The 19375-nt window shown below is 35.2% G+C and overlaps 2 protein-coding genes across 3 annotated transcripts in view; one reads left to right on the top strand and one right to left on the bottom strand.

The window, feature by feature from the left end:
* Positions 1-92: 92 nt before the first annotated feature.
* On the bottom strand, positions 93-10240 carry gars1 (glycyl-tRNA synthetase 1). The gene is made up of 17 exons (XM_067377799.1): positions 9956-10240; positions 9389-9490; positions 7176-7278; positions 6621-6762; positions 6420-6508; positions 5176-5252; positions 4739-4884; positions 4491-4640; positions 4215-4377; positions 3970-4134; positions 3783-3889; positions 3184-3330; positions 1251-1336; positions 1062-1171; positions 886-979; positions 611-801; positions 93-525 (listed from the first exon to the last, which is right to left on the bottom strand). Exons 1-17 carry the CDS (start codon positions 10211-10213, stop codon positions 400-402), a joined length of 2256 nt encoding a protein of 751 aa, XP_067233900.1. The 5' UTR covers positions 10214-10240; the 3' UTR covers positions 93-399.
* Positions 10241-12340: 2100 nt separating this feature from the next.
* ctdspla (CTD (carboxy-terminal domain, RNA polymerase II, polypeptide A) small phosphatase-like a) overlaps positions 12341-19375 on the top strand; it is a 46401-nt gene continuing 39366 nt past the window's right edge. For both annotated transcript variants that reach the window (XM_067377803.1, XM_067377802.1), the window contains exon 1: positions 12341-12717. In XM_067377803.1, coding sequence (XP_067233904.1) covers positions 12642-12717 — 76 coding nt within the window. In that variant the 5' untranslated portion in view covers positions 12341-12641. The remainder of the gene's footprint in view (positions 12718-19375) is intronic.

The raw sequence follows: 19375 nt of genomic DNA, 5'->3' as shown, positions 1-19375 counted from the left end.
CCTCATGTGGCCAACAAATTCAGTGCATCTTTAGCTGAACATACTTTATCAAAAAAAAAAAAAATTGACTAAACACACTTTTATAGGTCCAGAAAGTGCTGGTTTGATTTATTTGACCATATGCAAGATTCATGTCTTCATTTATCAACCCACGAACAGGAATGGTGAAATCCTCTTACAAGTACAGTAACCTAATTACAGTCATCTTAGGTCCTTACAGAACTTCCTTGAGTGTTAAAGGAGTACTTGATTACAGTGGTTCCAGCTGTGTGGAACATCTGGTGCACACTGATTGTTTGTAGATTATAATTGCCATAAATTTGATCCTATGAATGCAAATGTAAAAATGTCTGTGACTGCCTCCAGTGAAAAGGCAGATGAGATAGACGAATAGAGAGCCTACTCCTCCACAGTTTCCTTTTTGCTCGTCTCCTGGCCTTCAAAGATCGGGTACTTGCTTTCCACCTCTGCCCATGTGATGGCACCATTGGCCAGATCACGAATGATTTCGGGCAACTCGCTAACCTGTAAATAAACAGGTTGTACATGTCAGCAAAATAGTCAACACACTCAAATGAAATGAAGACACGGATATGACCAACTGGTTTACCTCAGCCCTGATCTGCCTCATGGAGTCACGGTCTCTCAGAGTGGCCGTGTGGGGTGTCTTATTCACGGTGTCAAAATCGATGGTGATACCGAATGCAACACCGATCTCATCCGTTCTGGCATAGCGCCTACCAATAGATCCTGAGGAATCATCCACCTTGTGGGAGACACCATTCCTGGTCAGGGCTTCAGCTGTAGAGCAAAGCAAAGCATTATTTATTACACTATTATTATTTAAGTATCATTGATGAATGAAGTAGAGAGGTTATCACTCACATAATTCTCGAACAAACGGCATAAATTCCTGATTTTGGCTCAATGGAAGGACGGAGCATTTGTACGGTGCAACAGTTGCAGGGAAGCTGAAATACTGAATAGAGAAAGCAGCAAAGTTCATAAATAAAGCAAGACAAACATATTAATTACAAAATATTACAGCATAATGCATTTACCGTTCTTTGTTCATCACCCTCTCTGATACGGAACGTGTGCTCAAAGATAGAGTACATGATTCTTCCGATGCCGAAGGAGGGTTCAATCACGTTAGGAACAACCTCCTCAACTGTGAAACAGGAGATGTCAGTTACTTCTTTTACATATTTTTGTTATGCTGACAAAAAAGGGTAGTTTATGCCTCTTACCATGCAGGGTCTTCTGGAACCTCTTGACATTAACCATGTCCTTGGTGAGTTTGAAAGTCTTGCCCTCAGTCTCAATGGTGAACTCACTGCAGTGACAGGAAACCAATGAATGAACAGAATAATATTAGTGGGCACTATTTTAGCCGTTTATTGATTAAAAACTATGACATCACTTGATGGGCAAAAGATTTGCCTATTGAAAAAGGAAGCTAGGATGGGACATATCAAAGGGCTTGTAGGCCCCCTTTTTTCTTTAAAGTAGTCAATAAGAATTTGACTGTATGTAATTCAAAACAGTATCAAATAAAGACAACCAAAAACGGTTAAATTATATTTTTTGCAAAAACCTATTTCCATAGTTTGGACAAAAACAAATAAAATCCAATTATTTAATTGAAAAAAAAAATAATAATAATAAAAAAAAAAATTAATAAATAAAATGTATATTATATATACACAGTACAGTCCAAAAGTTTGGAACCACTAAGATTTTTAATGTAAAAAATACAGTAAAAACAGTAATATTGTGAAATATTATTACAGTTTAAAATAACTGTTTTCTATTTGAATATATTTGACAAAGTAATTTATTCCTGTGATGCAAAGCTGAATTTTCAGCATCATTACTCCAGTCTTCAGTGTCACATGATCCTTCAGGAATCATTCTAATATGCTGATCTGCTGCTCAAGAAACATTTATTGTGTACAATTGTACAAAATATTTGTGTACAATATTTTTTTTTCAGGATTATTTGATGAATAGAAAGTTCAAAAGAACAGTGTTTATCTGAAATCTAATCTTTTGTAACATTATAAATGTCTTTACTGCCACTTTTGATTGATTTAATGCATCCTTGCTGAATAAAAGTATTCATTTCTTTCATTTCTTTAAAAAAAAAAAAAAAAAAAAAAAATTCTTACTGACCCCAAACTTTTGAACGGTAGTGTGTAATGCTACAGAAGCTTTGCATTTCAGATAAATGCTGTTCTTTCGAACTTTCTATTCATCAAGGAATCCTGAAAAAAAAGTACACAACTGTTTTCAACATTGAAAATAATCATAAATGTTTATTGAGCAGCAAATCAGCATATTAGAATGATTTCTGAAGGATCATGTGACACTGAAGACTGGAGTAATAATGCTGAAAATTCAGCTTTGCATCACAGGAATAAATTACTTTGTCAAATATATTTAAATAGTAAACAGTTATTTTAAATTGTAATAATATTTCACAATATTATTGTTTTTTACTGTATTTTTAATTAAATAAATGTAGCCTTGGTGAGCAGACAAAACTTTTAAAAACATTCAAAATCTTAGTGGTTCCAAACTTTTGGACTGGACTGGACTGTATGTATATATGTATGTATACATACACATACACATACACATACATATATATATATATACACACACACACACACACACACACACACATACATATATATATATTCATTTATACATTCAAAAGTTTGGGGTCAAGTAAGATTTAAGGAATTAATACTTTTATTCTGCTAGGATGCATTAAATTGATCAAAAGTGACAGATATATTTTGTTTTTATTCCAAATAAATGCTGTTTATTTGCTTTCTATTCATCAAAGAATCCTAAAAAATGTATGATGGTTTTCAAATGTGATAATAAAAGTAGGTTAATCAGAATATTACAATGATTTCTGAAAGGATCATATGACACTAAAGACTGGAGTAATGATGCTGAAAATACAGCTTTGCCATCAGAAATAAATTACATTTAAAATATATTTTCAATTAGAAAACAGTTATTTTAAATTGTGATCATATTTCAAAATATTATTGTTTGTACTCGTTTTGATAAAATAAATGTAATATATCTGCCTTTATACTGTGAATCTTCATATTTGGGGGTCACTGGCATTAATTTTTTAATACTCTTCATATCGACGATGCTCACCCATTCTCATTGAGGAGTTTCTCCTGCTCTGTGATATAGCATTCATCACAGATGGCCAGGTACTCCATGGCGAGCTTGGCATCCTTCTTATATGCTTTGCCGATGGCTCCTTTGTTTGGCTCGAACTGAACAACATTTACAACTTTGTGTGAAACAGTTAAGGAAGGTGACAGAAGACAAACAGAACTAACATTCTGTGCTGAGACAGTTCAGATCCCATTCAAATGCTTTGATAATTGTAATAAGTTATAGGGGTAGTTCACCCAAAAATGAAAGTTGTCATCATTTACTCGCCCTCATGTTGTTCCAAACCTGTATGAGTTTCTTTCTTCTGTTGAACACAAAAGATGATATTTTAAAGAATGTTTGTAACCATACAGTTGACGGCACCCATAGTATATATTTTTTCCTACTATGGAAGTCAATGGGTGCTGTCAACTGTCTGATTACCAACATTCTTTAAAATATTATCTTTTGTGTTCAGCAGAAGAAAGAAACTCATACAGGTTTGGAACAACATGAGTGCGTGTAAGTAATGACAAAATTTTCATTTTTGGGTGAACTCTCCCTGTAAGTATTGCAGGAAGTTAAAGGATATGGGTTCCTTTAAGGGTTTCTCAGCAACCAGAGGGACTTTGGTGGCCCGTGCGTGGCACAGAAGGTCATAACACGAGCGATCGGCACACCCCACAATCTCAATCCACCCCTGAAAAACATCACGTACAAACATACAAATAAGCACCCATTCTATTGCACAGAAAGTCCTCAAGCAAACACTGAACGTACATAAGAGGTTTTGGTCTCAGCGTCCCAGCAGTCACAAGCATAGTGGGCCATCTCATTGTCCATATGCTGACGGAAACGAAGCTTGTCCTTTGCCACGCCCACTTTGACCAGATAAAGGTAGATCCTTCCAATAAAGTAACCCAAGACAGAGTTGTTGATGATGCCCTACACACCCAACAAAAGTTTTTTAGAACAACCGAACTGTTAATTTTAATCGATACATCATAAATGAGATCTTGACTAACCTGCTCCACTGCATCACCCAGCCTCATTATCTGGGCAGATTGCCCACTAGTCTGTGCTTTGGAGGAGTAAAGCATGATCTCCAGATCAGCAACATTAGAGAACTTGGAATGAACCTTCTCGTTCGGGTCTACAAAGTGCTCGATCTCAGCCATCGTAAACTCTCTATGGAGAGAAATATCACTTCAGAAAACATTTTAAATACCAATGGAAACACTTCTGTGTGACGCCCAAATAACCAAAGCGAGTTATGTTCAAAAAGAAATAATAATCCGCACCTGACACGAATCAAGCCAGAGCGAGGAGAGATCTCATTCCTGAAGGAGTTTCCGATCTGGGCAGCAGCAAATGGCAGCTTCCCCTGGTTGAACTCCAAAAGACGTTTGAAGTTGAGGAAGATTCCCTGAGCGGTTTCTGGCCTTAAATAGCTAAGGAAATAATGTAGCCCCAAGAATAATGCATCAGTCTGTGTCATAATTTAGATTTTTTAAAATTACAGCATGTAGTCTGGCGGTGTCCAACATACCCTTGCATGTTGCCCCCAGGCCCAATTGAGGTCTGGAACATCAGGTTGAATGATATGGGAGGTGTGAGGTCATTTCCTGTAATGGGAGACTTGACATTGTATTGCACAAACAAATCTGCCAACTCCTGCTGAGTGTAGTTATCCATCTGAAAAAGAAAAAAAATACAAAACTACTCAATAAATCAAAAAAACAAATGATTACCCCTCAAAAATGTAAGGTGCCATTCACACCAAGAACGATAATTATATTATTGTCCCCACCAACGGACGATAACATCTTGTTTATTAGTTTTGTTATTACTGTTTTGACATATGCTGCTTGCAATGTCCGAGGTCTTTAAAGTCGGGTGGATTCTGATTGGCTGTCGATGTTTATTGTTTATTAGCAATTCATAGAGTTAGAATGATTATTAAAACATTGCCCGAGTGAGACATACCTGAGTGATGACACTCTCCATCTCAGTTTTCTTTTCTGCTGTACATTTTTTGTCACTCATTAATTTCTGTAGATGAGCTATAAAACAAAAGACATGGTATACATTATTATTATTAGCAGTAGTAGTAGTAGTACTAGTACTATTTATATTTATTTATTTATTTAAAGTATGTTTTACTACTACTATTACTGTATATTTCCTGTATTAAAATTAAGGCTAACACTTTACAATGAGGTTAATGTATTAACTAACATGAACTAACCATGAGCAATACATATGTTACTGTATTTACTAATCTTCGTTAACGTTAGTTAATGAAAATATGGTTGTTCATTGTTTTTTCATGTTAGTTCATGGTGCATTAACTAATGTCAACAAGATTTTAATAATGTATTCATAAACATTGAAATTAACATTAACAAAGATTAATAAATGCTGTAGAAGAGCAGTTCATTATTAGTTCATGTTAACTAATGAACCTTATTGTAAAGTGTTACCAAATTAAGTATAAAAACCTAAATAACTTTTACATAAAATAAAACTTATTTCTATTAAATTTCCTATTGAAACCATTTAAAGATAACAGACTTTATTTTATATCACCCTGAAACATTATACCTGCTAATCAGTTACAGGTGGTATTAGAGCAAGGGGCATTTTTTTATTGGACCAAAATATAAGTATATATGCCTGTGAGTGAAAGGCTTTTTTTTTTTTTTTTTTAGATTTATTTTTGCCATTTTCACCTTTGCTATGAGAGAACAGTGAGTTGACAGGAAGTGAAGTTGGAGGAAGGAGGGGGTAGAAATCAGGAAAAAAGGTACACAAGCCGGAACTCAAACTCGGGACGCCCAAAGCGCAACTGTGCTATATGTCAGTGAGCTCTTCGCAATGCTACTGGCACCATCGATATTTTCAGTTTGCAAAAGAGAAAGAATGTAAAAAACATTAACTTTGGCAACTTTAAGGAGTCCAGATTTAGGTGGCTATACCTCATAACACAGTTTGTCAAAGTGTATAAAGCACTTATTCATTTCAGTCAGGTTGGTGGTCATACAGATTACAGATAAAGCCTTTGTGATTCTTACAGATCCTATTGTTTTCTTTTACCCCTGAACATCTACAGCATCCATGGAGGATTTATTTCAGTGGACAGCAGAGCTGACCTGAGCCTGACTGTCTCAAAGAGGTCAACACATACAGTACTACTGGAGCGGATGTTTAAATCGGAAACGATGACAAACCTTTAAGGAGGTGGTCGGCGCGGAAACACTCTCCGTTCTTGACATCCTTCACCATGTAGTCGGCAAACTTATCCACATGTCCTGATGTCCTGGAACACAACAAAAGCAATGAATAAGAGTTCCAAAGATGATACCATGGCAACGGATCAATTAACAGATTGAATTAACAGATTAAAGGGGACTAGACAGTTGAGTGCTCACTTGAGGACGGGTTCTGGTGTAAGCATGGTGCAGTCGATCTCCAGAATCTGCTCCTCCTGGATGAAGTGCTGCCTCCAGACCTGGAGGATATTGTTCTTCAGAGCACAGCCGACGGGCCCAAAGTCATACAGCCCGCTCACACCTTTCTCACACACAAAAACAAACTATTAGTTGACATTAACAAGCCGATCTTAATTATTTTTACTAGTAATTAATGGGATAGTTCACCCAAAAATGAAAATTCTGTCATCATTTACTCACCCTCAAGTAGTTCCAAACCTGTATGAATTTCTTTGTTCTGCTGAACACAAAGGAAGATATTTGGAAGAATGTCAGAAACCAAACAGATCTCACCCCCCATTTACTACCATATTAGGAAAAATAAATATTATGGTAGTCAATGGGGGGCGAGATCTGTTTGGTTACTTACACTGAAGAAATTCATACAAGTTTGGAACAACTTGAGGGTGAGTTTTCATTTTTGGGTGAACTATCCCTTTAAGCTATTAAAATACTTATATATTAAAAAAAAAGTATATATATGAAAATACTCACCGCCATAGATAGCAAATGCCTGATCGTAAAAGAAACGTCTTTTTAAAGTGTCTTCCATCTTGGTTCGATCCACAATGTCATCTTTGGGCTGTAAGGCAAGCTCCTGCAAAATGGAAAAAGAGTCAGATGGACTATGTAAATAAGACACACAAAACTAAATTAACTAAAAAGGAACTTATTCAAGCTACCAGTTTTCTAATATTTAAAGATGAATATGTTATCAAACAGAACTGCAAATATAATGGTGGTTTTCAAAACATTTTACCCACCCATCATTGGTCGGTCAAACAGACAGTTCCGCCCCCAAACTCACACTAACAGCCAGATTCCGAAGATAAAAATACCAATAATTTTCTGCATAGGGGAATCGATCTTTAACAATAACTTACTCTATAAACCATAAAAGACACTTACTGTGAGATAGAAGGTTTTTAATGGATAATATTTTTTCATCTGTTCACATTATTTTAACATTTTTAATGTAATCGTGTTTAACAGCAGAATCCCTGGTGAAAAACTACTTTACCCTCTGCTGAGAAATCTTCACCAATCAGAGAATCAAAACAAGCAAATTGCACCAAAAGAACTCTTTAGTGCCTGCCCAGCCCACTTTCATGAAGCACTGCAAATGAAGTAATCAAACCCTATGCTATCCAGCTACTTAAATATTTTGTGTGTGTGTGTGTGTGTGTACTGTATGTATATAAAAATTACAACGTATGCTATATACGTTGCTATATATACCACTGAAAACCATACCGACACATTTCAGAGAAATATGATAAAAATAAAAAAGTAAAAGAACATGATGTTTTTATTATAATATACAGGGTTTATGTAATCAGTATAACGGCGTTATGTAATCAGGATACAAAAATCCAGTAACTGTAATTCGTTACAGTTACATAAAAAAAAACATAGTAATCCGATTACAGTTACATTTTGAAAAAAAGGGGGGTACTATCAGGATTACAATCGTTTCATTTAAAACTAAATGAATCATTATTTTGCCATAATAACACTATATTAAGTGCTGCTTGATTACACAGTATTTCCTGGTTCTGTTGCCAGTGAAGACTCACGTGAGCCACCCGCAATGCGCAAATAACACCCGTCTACAATCTCCTCAGACACAGATTGAATCACTGCTCCTAGTTGAAACGATGCTGCCAGCGTGGAAAAATACTTTCAATTCATGGACATTTCGCTGTTATTTTGTTTTCAAAGAAGAAAATGCAAACAACATGGTTGTACTGTATAAACTCTGCCTCCCAGCTACGAAAACACTTTCTTCATCAAAGAACTAAAAAATAATCTGTAATACCATACACGGTAGCAGCTAGATGTGGGTAAAATGTTTATCCATTTTTATCCAACAATTATAATAATATTGCAATAGATAATTTATCAGATTTGTAAAATATTTTTATTGTTGAGACCCATTCAAAAGCATGGAACATGTAACATTTAAAAATTTGCAGAAATTGAGAAGAAATAATTAAAATTAAATTTAAAAATGCATTTATAGTAAAGTTAAAATTGAGGGGCAATTTTCTATTTAATCTTTTTATATATACTGTATATGTGACGAAGTAATCCAAAAGTGATCCGATTACATTATTTTCATATTGTGGTACTTGGATTACGTTACTGAATACTTTTTTTTTTATGAAGTAATTTGTAACTGTAATGGAATACATTTTTAAAGTAAACCTCCCAAGCCTGTGTATATATAAAAAATGATCAATTAATGATGGAAAAACTAATGCTTTAAAGATGTTGGTTTTTCCATCATTTTAATTTAATCATCATTCGCAATGCTTCAAGGAATTGTAGTTGTTTTTCCCTCATTAGGGCATGTACCTTTGTCTTTATGTTTGATTTTGAAATACTTCTTTACTTCAAATCAAACTTTATAATGTTGTGTTTCACCTCGCAGCTGTTTGGTTTTTTTGGTGTCTCTTTCACAAAGTAAAAGACAACTCTAGCCATTTTTTAATCAAAATCCCTAATGAGAAAAAAAATGAATGGAAAAATACTCCTGGAACCGAGGTCGATGAAAAAGTGCTCAAGAACTGTTGCACTCTACAGTGTATGCATATTAAACTGGCATAAGAGTATATAATAACTCTTATGCCAGTAATATAATAACTAAACTCTTCATATTTAACGGTTATTTTATGGAACATGACTGACAGAATCACATTTCTCACCTTGGCCTCAAGGATTCTCTTGCGAGCTTTCAGTTCTGCTACGGCCTTATTGACATCTACATCAGGAGCATTTTCTGCCTTCAACTTACGCACAAGATCACCCTATGTGGAAAAATAAACAACAGAAAACGCAATGTTTAGTTTATTATTATAATTACTATATATTAGAACACACATGCATCCATCTATCAACATTTTCCCAGAAATATAACGGGTTTCGTTTTAACTGTCTGTGCTTTCCTCCACCCTCAGTCTCCATTGGTCTCTGCATGTCAGAATTGCTCATCTCAAACGTGGCACTGACAAAGCGAAACATTCAGCAGTATAAACCCAAAATAAAACCACCACACTGTAATACACATCCTAAAATATCATTAGTGCAAAAAATGCATTATGTAGTTTTCCATAACAAGCCATTTTATCCATTTTGAACAATATAAAGGGACGCATTTGATTCTTAAATGATGGTTCAACCTTAAATATAAAGCAAATGCGTGTTTAATGCAATGCACGGTTATGTGAAATAATAATACAGCATATTATATGCTTGTTATTGGCTTTCATTACCTGCTCCTTCACTGCCAGCCTCAGGGGAGCCAGAACCTCTTCAATACTGCCATCCATATTCTGTCCTTCCGTCATCTCCAGCCACGCGCTTCTCTTCTTCTTCTTACACAAACAGGCGGACAGTGAGAGCGCTCTGATCGGAGGGGAAGCACACAGACGTATGGGACTGGATCGAACCCTCGAAACAGCGCGGACGGTGGAGATCTGTGTACCGGTCCTGAGGAGGAGTGCTGATGTTGCGCTACGCAGAGACAGCATGGACCGAGAGGAGGAGCAACCACACCGCGGAACTGAATGATGAAATCTCCAGAAATGAGTAAGTGACGGCGGGGATTCAGTTCGATACTTTCGCCATTTTTTTTTTTTTTTGACTGGAATGGAATTCTAATTGAAAAATGGCAGATTCGACACAGTTTTCTGCTTAGTGCAAAAATCGAAATAAAAAGTGCAAAGTAATTAACAATAAAACGAAGTAAAATAAATTCAGTCCTGCTTTAAATTAATAAATATATGCTAATACATTAAAAATTTAATTAATAATAAATAATTGTAAATAGTATTTTTATTAACTCGAACTCAACACATTATGAAAGAACAATACACAGAACAATAAAACGTACATTACAATAAATATATCAAATTAAAGAAAACACATAATATAGCTACATTACTACCCTAACAAAAACAATAATTCATCAGTCCACCATCCAAACTAACTCAGGAAGACCTTTTGGAGAATATAAGTAGAGAAGACAATTTACTGCTTATGAATATGATAAATCAATAATAAAATAACATTATAGGGAATAAATATAATATAATATAATATAATATAATATAATATAATATAATATGATATAACATAATATAATATAATAGTCAATTGTCTCCTTAAACAAACATTCTTCATTTTTACGTAGCTCTAGTGAAAATAACTAAAACTGACTTCAGTTCAGCCTTAATCTATCATATCGTCCAATCACGGTGACTTCAGAAAACAAATTATTCAGGAAACAATTTACTGTTCGACCACAAGATGTCAGTATAAGCACACATTTAGCGCCTCATTTGGAACAACTGTGGAATAACAATAAATATTAAATTTATCAATACAATTATTCTAAAGCCATTTGGCCCCAAAGTAAACACTATAATTTCTCTACTTTACATATATTTTTATAAACGTCATCCATTAGTTATATTAGCCATAAAAATATTCTGCATTTTTGAATGTTTTGAGTTAAAATAGAACCATAAGTTCAGACATTTTTCAAAAATCCAAAACAGTTTAGCTACTCAACACAAGAACAACAAGCACAAGACATCTTTTAATGGCCTGCTGACATTATTTATTTATTTATGATTACATTGTTTAGGCTATAATATATTATTAAAATAATTTTAAAACAAAACGTTACAAAAAGTACAGAAATGTGAAAAAGTATTTAAATAGGCTGTAAAACTAGTTGAAGAGAAGGTTGCGTCATGCAGACTGCCTTATTAAACATTAAGATCAAACACCCACCTTCATAAAATATTCAGTAACCCTCCCACCTCTCGCCCTGTCATTAAAGCATTTCTGAAATCACTGCAATTTCTCTCAGTATCTCAGCAAAATCATTTCCCTTTTAAACTACAGATGCTTATACTTCATTAACAGAATCGATCATTTTCTTTCCTGCATCACTCCACTTTCGATTCTTTAAATCTGATGTTTCACAGCTTATTATGGTTCCTGGTTATTAGGTCTGAAACATGTTTGAAATGACATGTGAGATATGCTGAGAAAACAAATTAGTTTAAAAAGTGCTGTAGCTGATACATATTTTATAAAGATCAGACCAGTTAAGAAAAAAACCCAAACAAGTAATAAACTTAACCTGTAATACAAGATTACAGACTGATTTAGTTGTTTTTGTGCTGTTTTTCTTTCCTTGACACTTCTTTGTAAGATGATTTTGATACAATATAAACTGCTTTTTGAACAACCTTAGTCAGGAATAAGTCAGAAAACAACAAAGTGTAAATTTCTACAGTTTACATCTGCATACTGTAGTCGTGACATTGGGTTCAACATTAGTTGTAGGCCTATAGCCTATTGGTCTTCTGTAAGATATAAAACAAGCAAAAACAATTAGATTCGATTCTTTGTCCTTTTTTGTAGTATACACACACAACTTTTTTCTTTTATTGATCGTTTTCCCTCACTTTTTTGACAGCCTGGCTGATATTAAGTAAAAGTAACTATGGTTACTATGGTATATTTTCCTAAAGGGTAGTTTCACACGGTCACACTATGTGCGCACGCACGCACACACACACACACACACACACACACACATAGAGAGAGAGAGAGAGAGAGAGAGAGAGAAGAGGAGAGAAAGAGCGGCTGCAGATTCAGACTCTTTGTTATTACACAATCTGTCACTGGTCTCCAAAGACCCCATTTTACACGAGGGCTGAAATGTCGCCTATCCCCGTCATCTGACAGGACTATCTCTTCTCGCACCGATCGCCGTATGATCATGAAGTGTGTGTTGTATGTTTATTTGGATGCGGTGGTGTAAGATCGTGTGCGGTGTATGGTGCGTCTGCCATCTGGACTCACTCCGCTAGCTCGCTAGCATCAGGCTAGCTGAAAATTATCAAAACATAAGTGACTGAGGAGGAATAAAATCCCGTTTCCATGGACAACACGTCCATCATTACCCAGGTAGCAAATCCAAAGGAGGAAGAGATCCTTTCTTCTTGTCAAGAAAAAGGTAAGGCGATTGGCCGCTGCTTATTTGACTGAATGTTGGATGTTTTTGTTTTGACAGCGGAATCACTGCGGCTTTGCTGTTGATGCTCTTAAGATTTTATTAATCCATTATAAAGACTAATAATTATTAGTTTCTAAAATTGTAAAATAGTAATATTTTATAACTAATGTTTTATTATTATTGTTTTATATTAAGTTTTGTGTTGAATTGTCATTATGGTTTATATATATCTTTATATCTTTATTTATAGATATATATATATATATATATATATATATATAGCAAAATTGTGCTTCTGAAGTAAACGTGTCTTGTTTTGAGGATGTACAGATGTTTTTATTGGAACTCAAGACTCGTTTTTGTAGTGTACGGTTGCCAGCTCTTGACTGAAAATCTCAAAACAAGTGTTTCCAGTCTGCTGCCTTCTGTTCATGTTATTAAGCAGCAATGTATTTAACATGGATGCACTGTAACGTTACTCGCTCACAGTTATTTTCGTATAAGCATCAATCTTAATGCTTATAGCCTCAATAAGCGGATCAAATTATTTAATTCCACTGAACCTGAAATCAAAACTGTTAACTGTTAATTGTTAACTGGCTTTGCCATTCTCTGCCATTCAGATCCCAGTTTTTGTAGCAATTTCTTCTTGTCAAATAGTAATCATGTATTATTGTTCTTCTCAGAACTGCTGATGGTTTTCTCTCTTGAAAGCAATACCTCTGGATGGGAAAAAAACTACTAAACATTTAATGTAATTTCAGTGCAAGAGGTGAATTGATGTCTGGTTTAACAGTGCAGCATGTTTGTTGATCCCTTTTTCTTAGCTGATTTTCTCTTTGGATTTTGCAGTGCTTCTAAATTAAGATTTATTTTACTCAACAGTTTAGTGAGTTTGCCAGGCAAATCAATATCCAGCCTGGCATTTTTCCCAAGTGCTCTTGACACATTTTGAGTCCTTGTGGTCACCATCTGAAGCCTAATGCGGTTAAACCCCTAGCTTTTCCCGGTGTGTTAGTTGATTGAAACAATGTGGTATCATGCTAATTGAATTCCGTAGCACTTCCTTGGAGCGTGAGGGAAACAAACTCCTGCTTATGCAGTTATCAGTGGCTTTTTATAATTGCTTCTTCACTAGTTCTCAAGAGAGCGTTTAGCCCCATGGAAGTCGTGTGCCTGCTTAAGTCAACACAACATGTGAGATGAAGTTATGAGATTAGCCCAAACGAATTAATGTGAGTAAATAAATCTCGCAAATTATTTTCATGCGGCTTTTCTGGGGATAACAACACAACATAAACATTTTACAGTCACTTAGAGCACAAACAGATGGAGGTCCACATATTGGGGGCTTACTAGATGAGAGAGAAGCAGAAGGACCGGGTCTACTTTGGGACGTAAAGCGCCCTCTCTCACCGCTCCTTTGCCATGAAGTTGGATCAGTTGGCTGAGAATACCTCCACTTTAAGAGGTTTGCCAGAGAAGATCAGATGACAGAGGAATCCCTCATGTCTTGATATGAGTATCAGTTTAACATACTCTTTGATTTAGAATGAGACAGGATGCCAGCTAGGCTCACATTTGTATATTAGATTCAGAGATGTGGTATCTTGCAGTAAAAATGTTGGCTTCCTATGCTCGGCTCCAGAGAATAAGCGCAACGCTCTGTTTGTCAGCCAGGCGTATTTTGTTTTTGCCATGATGTAGTAAAGCAGGGGTCCTAAATTAATCTTAATTTATGCACGGCTGTGTTTCAAGAGCAGGAAAGTGCACACTTGCAAATCAAGCCATAGCGGCCACCTCTTATCGGAGTGAATGGACCTCTGTATGGCAGCATCATAGTAATTATTTAAACAGATATAAGGTGATTGATGATCAAAAATAATATCCTTTAAAGAAATATTCCATGTTCAATACAAGTTAAGCTTAATCAATTAAACAAAATAATTTCACCTTGGAAAGTGAATGGGGCGAATTTGTAATCATTAAAAGTTGTGATGACATGGAAGTAATGACAGATTTTCTTCCTTGTTGTGATGAAATTGAAAGAAAAAAATTGTTTGTTAATTGTGTAGACCACCAGAGAGAAGTCTATAGTTTTACAAGAAGATCAAGTTATGACATTTTGATTAAAAAAAGGTACAAATTTTGAAAAAATGAAACATTTTGCATGGATGAATTGTTCACTATAAGAACAATGAAATCCGTTTAGTAAATAGATATTTTCATGCCGTCTTTAAAGTACTCACTGTTTCAATAGTATAGCCACAAAATGATTTTAGTGTTACAAAATTGGTTTCCTGTGTAAAATTCGATAACTACTTTACAATGCTTAAAACCCTAACAATTATAAAAATTGATGATTTAAACACCTTTACAATTCAAATAATACAGACGTTTTAACAGAATAATTATTGTAAGTGCTATTCACATTTCTGCTTTTAAAACCTCCAATCCCAATTACTTCTACTTCCATGTTGTGTTGTTCCTTTAACTTGATAAGTTTTTAGATGAAATCAAGTCCATTAAAGGGTTAGTTCAGCCAAAAATGAAAATTATCCCATAATTTACTCACCCTCAAGCCATCCTAGTTGTATATAACTTTCTTCTTTCAGTCAAACACAATGGGAGTGAATAGCAACCGAGATTTTGAAGCCCAAAAAAGCACATCCATCCATCATAAAAGTAATCCAGAGTGTTGATAAAGGTCTTCTGAAGAGAAACAATGTGTTTTTGTAAGAAAAATACCCTTATTTATAACTTGATAAACTAGAATCACTGGCTTCCGTACGTGAGTTGAGTCCAGCAGAAGTGTGAACTTTGACCCGATGCATGACATATTGAACACAGGACGGACGTTACTGGAAGCTAGTGATCATAGTCTGTAAAGTTATAAATATGGATATTTTTCTTACAAAAATGCATCGCTTCGCTTCAGAAGGCCTTTATTAACGCTCTGGAGCCGTATGGATTACTTTTATGATGGATGGATGTAGGGCTGGGCGATATATTGCATGCGATTGTCACACGCATTTTGTCAGTAAAGCCGGTTCCCTGATTACCGCTACATCGCCATCACCTGCTTTCAAATAGAGCGCCATTTAATTGACAGAACCGTAGTTCACTGACAAGCTACGCAATATCGCGTTCATTATCGCAGATGAATCGCCTTCGATAATGAACGTGATATTGCGTAGCTTGTCAGTGATCTACCGCTCTGTCTATTAAATGAAAGCAGGTGATGGCGATTTCGCGGTAATCAGGGAACCGGCTTTACTGACGAAATGCGCGTGACAGTCGCATGCAATATATCGCCCAGTCCGAGATGGATGTGCTTTTTTGGGCTACAAAATCTCAGTTACTATTCACTCCCATTATAAAACATGGAAGAGCCAGAATATTTTTTAATATAACTCCGAATGTGTTCGGCTGAAAAAAGAAAATCATATACATCTAAGATGGCTTTGGGGAAATTTTTCATTTTTGGGTGAACTAACGCTTTAAGCGGGTACTCACTGACATTTCATAAAAGAAAGTGAAATATAAGGACACTTTGCTTGATGCAGCAAGAAAACCCCTTATGATTTCCCATGGCCAGGAATTCCCTTTGCCGTTGTAGCTCTTGATGTTCAGAGCTTTCTGTGAGATTACATTTGAAGAATCTCATTAAAAGATGCCACTGTCTCCTAGCTACAGCTAAAAAGGATAATAAAGCATAGCTTTCGAGGTTTGTCATGCAGAAACACAGCCTTCCCTTTCCAAAATGAAGCTTTGGACACCGGTTCCCTCATATGGTGAAAAACTTCCCTAACCCAGTGGCCTTGGATGTCGGCCACACTTGCTGAATATTTCAAAGCCAGATGGGGCTATTTTCAGAAACCTATCGGTTTCATTGTAAGCAAAGAAGCATCTGACAAATGCATGTTGTGTTTTGAGTGTGGCGCTGGTGTTGGTGCTTATGGATTGCACCCTTATGCATAATGTATAGAGTTTATTGAAGCTGGCATTGGAATCTTATTGCTGAGTGTTTTGGGACAAATGCCGTCACAGGTGACAAAGTGAATCCAGTTGTAGATGCATGTGATGGATGAGGTCATGGAGACTTTTAGGGCTTGTTAAAAGCTTTTTACCCTTAAGTCTCTAAGAGAAATCATCAGTCAAGGTTAGGCGGTCTCCTTGCCACTTTATTTGGAAATACTCTCTCAATTTGCATTCTTGTTGCAATCTTAGCCTTGCATACCGAATGTGGTCGAGCGTACAGTCTGGAGGCCTTTTTTGGTCTCTGAGTGAGCAGCAAATTGCAAATATGTGCTCATAATTCCGGTTGATTAGAGTACACATTATGTTTGTTTGCAAGGCATGAGGCCTTGTTTTGTCAGTGCACAAAAACTCATGTAGCATAAGCGCTAGGGAATTGGCCAGCTAATGTCAGGAAGCACATAATGACATCATACAATCAGCATGAAACACTATTATCCAACCAACTGTAAAAACAATCCCTGTATCATCCATCTCTGGTTGGCGTCCAGTCTGTTTGGTTTATACGCAACTTGTTACATTTATGGTTTATTAGCTTTATGCAGGCTTCACAACGTGAATAGGTCATGATGGATTGTGTGATGACTAGTTTATTTACATTTTTCTTATATGTGGATGCACTGATTTTAAAATTTTACTATTTTGTGCATATAAATAAAAACTAAAACACAAAACAAAATTTTAGCATCACAACATTATAATGTATCATGAAAAATGAAAATTCATTTTGAGATTTGATTTTTGGTTTAACACTAACAGTATTAAATTATTATTGTTTTTAAAATTTAACTATAACTGAGTGTTAGATAATGGCAAAGGTCATTTAAATGTAAAAATTGTGGACATGAGCATGCACAATTACATATTCTATATCAAAAGATACAGATAAATAAAACAGAACTCTAATATTGGCCAAATTATCAAAATAATATAGATATTGTGCATCCTTGTGCATTCTTATATATAAGTCTCTGATGTTCACCAAGGCTGCATTTATCTGATCAAAAATACAGGAAAGCAGAAATATTGTGAAATACTGTATAACAATTTAAAATAACTGTTTTCTATTTGAATATTTTATCATGTAATTTATTCCTGTGATGCAAAGCTGAATTTTCAGCATCCTTACTCCAGGCTTCAGTGTTGCACAATCCTTCAGAAATAATAAATATTATTCTATAATAATTCTAATATGCTGATTTTATGCTATAATAAGATAATATGAAAATTTAATAAGAAGAACATTTCTTATTATCAATGTTGAAAATAGTGCAGCTTAAAGGGTTAGTTCACCCAAAAATGAAAATTCTATCATTTATTACTCACCCTCATGTCGTTCCACACCTGTAAGACCTTCGTTAATCTTCAGAACACAAATTAAGATATTTTTGATAAAATCCGACGGCTTACATTGACAGCAAGATAATTAACACTTTCAGATGCCCAGAAAGGTACTAAAAATATAGTTCAACTTTAATGTTATGAAGCGACGGGAAAAAAAAACCCAAAATAATGACTTTATTCAACAATATCTAGTGATGGGCGATTTCAAAACACTTCTTCATGAAGCTTTGAAGCTTTACGAATCTTTTGTTTTCGAATCAGTGGTTCAGAGCATGTATCAAACTGCCAAAGTCACGTGATTTCAGTAAACGAGGCTTCGTTACGTCATAAGTGTTTCGAAACGTTTCGAAATTTTAATGTTTCAAGTGACTTTGGCAGTTTGATACATGCTCTGAACCACTGATTCGAAACAAAAGATTTGTAAAGCTTCAAAGCTTCATGAAGAAGTGTTTTCAAATCGGCCATCACTAGATATTGTTGAATAAAGTCGTTATTTTGTTTTTTTGGCGCACAAAAAGTATTCTCGTAGCTTCATAACATTACGGTCGAGCCACTGTAGTCACATGAACTATTTTAAATATGTCTTTAGTAGCTTTCTGAGCATTTGAAAGTGTTAATTTTCTTGCTGTCAATGGAGGCCTCACTGAGCCATCGGATTTTATCAAAAATATCTTAATTTGTGTTCCGAAGATGAACGAAGGTCTTACAAGTGGGGAACGACATGAGGGTGAGTAATTAATGACAGAATATTTAAAAATCTTTAATAATTTTGTGGAAATTGTGATACATTTTATTTCAGGAGTCTTTAATAAATATAACGTTCAAGAACAGCATTTGTTTGAAATAGAAATCTTTTGTTACGTAAGTCTTTACTCTTTAGCCACTTTTGATCAAAGGTGCAGTAAGCGTGTCCACTCACGAGGGGGGAAGTGCTATGTGTTGGATAGCGGGTTAGTGATTTTGGGGGCGGAGCTTTTAAGATAGGGGATCCTTTTGGGTAGGGGCGTGTTTGTTTTGCTGATTTCAAATATCAACAGCGATTCTCAAAAATTGCTTACTGCACCTTTAATGCATCCTTTCTGCTTGAACAGTAGTTTATGTATATTAAATTATGTATTATAGTTTTATTTAATTATGTATATTATATGTACTGTTTTAGGAATTGTATATCTTAAATTAAAGCCACAGCCATACACAATCATACGGATGTCTATGATTAATTTAGACGGGGAACATATTTGACAGTGAGATTCCCACATCACTGAGAAGACATTCT

This window comes from Chanodichthys erythropterus, chromosome 23, assembly GCF_024489055.1.
Source record: "Chanodichthys erythropterus isolate Z2021 chromosome 23, ASM2448905v1, whole genome shotgun sequence".
NCBI classification, from domain to species: Eukaryota; Metazoa; Chordata; class Actinopteri; order Cypriniformes; family Xenocyprididae; genus Chanodichthys; species Chanodichthys erythropterus.
This window is presented reverse-complemented; position numbering and strand designations above follow the sequence as displayed.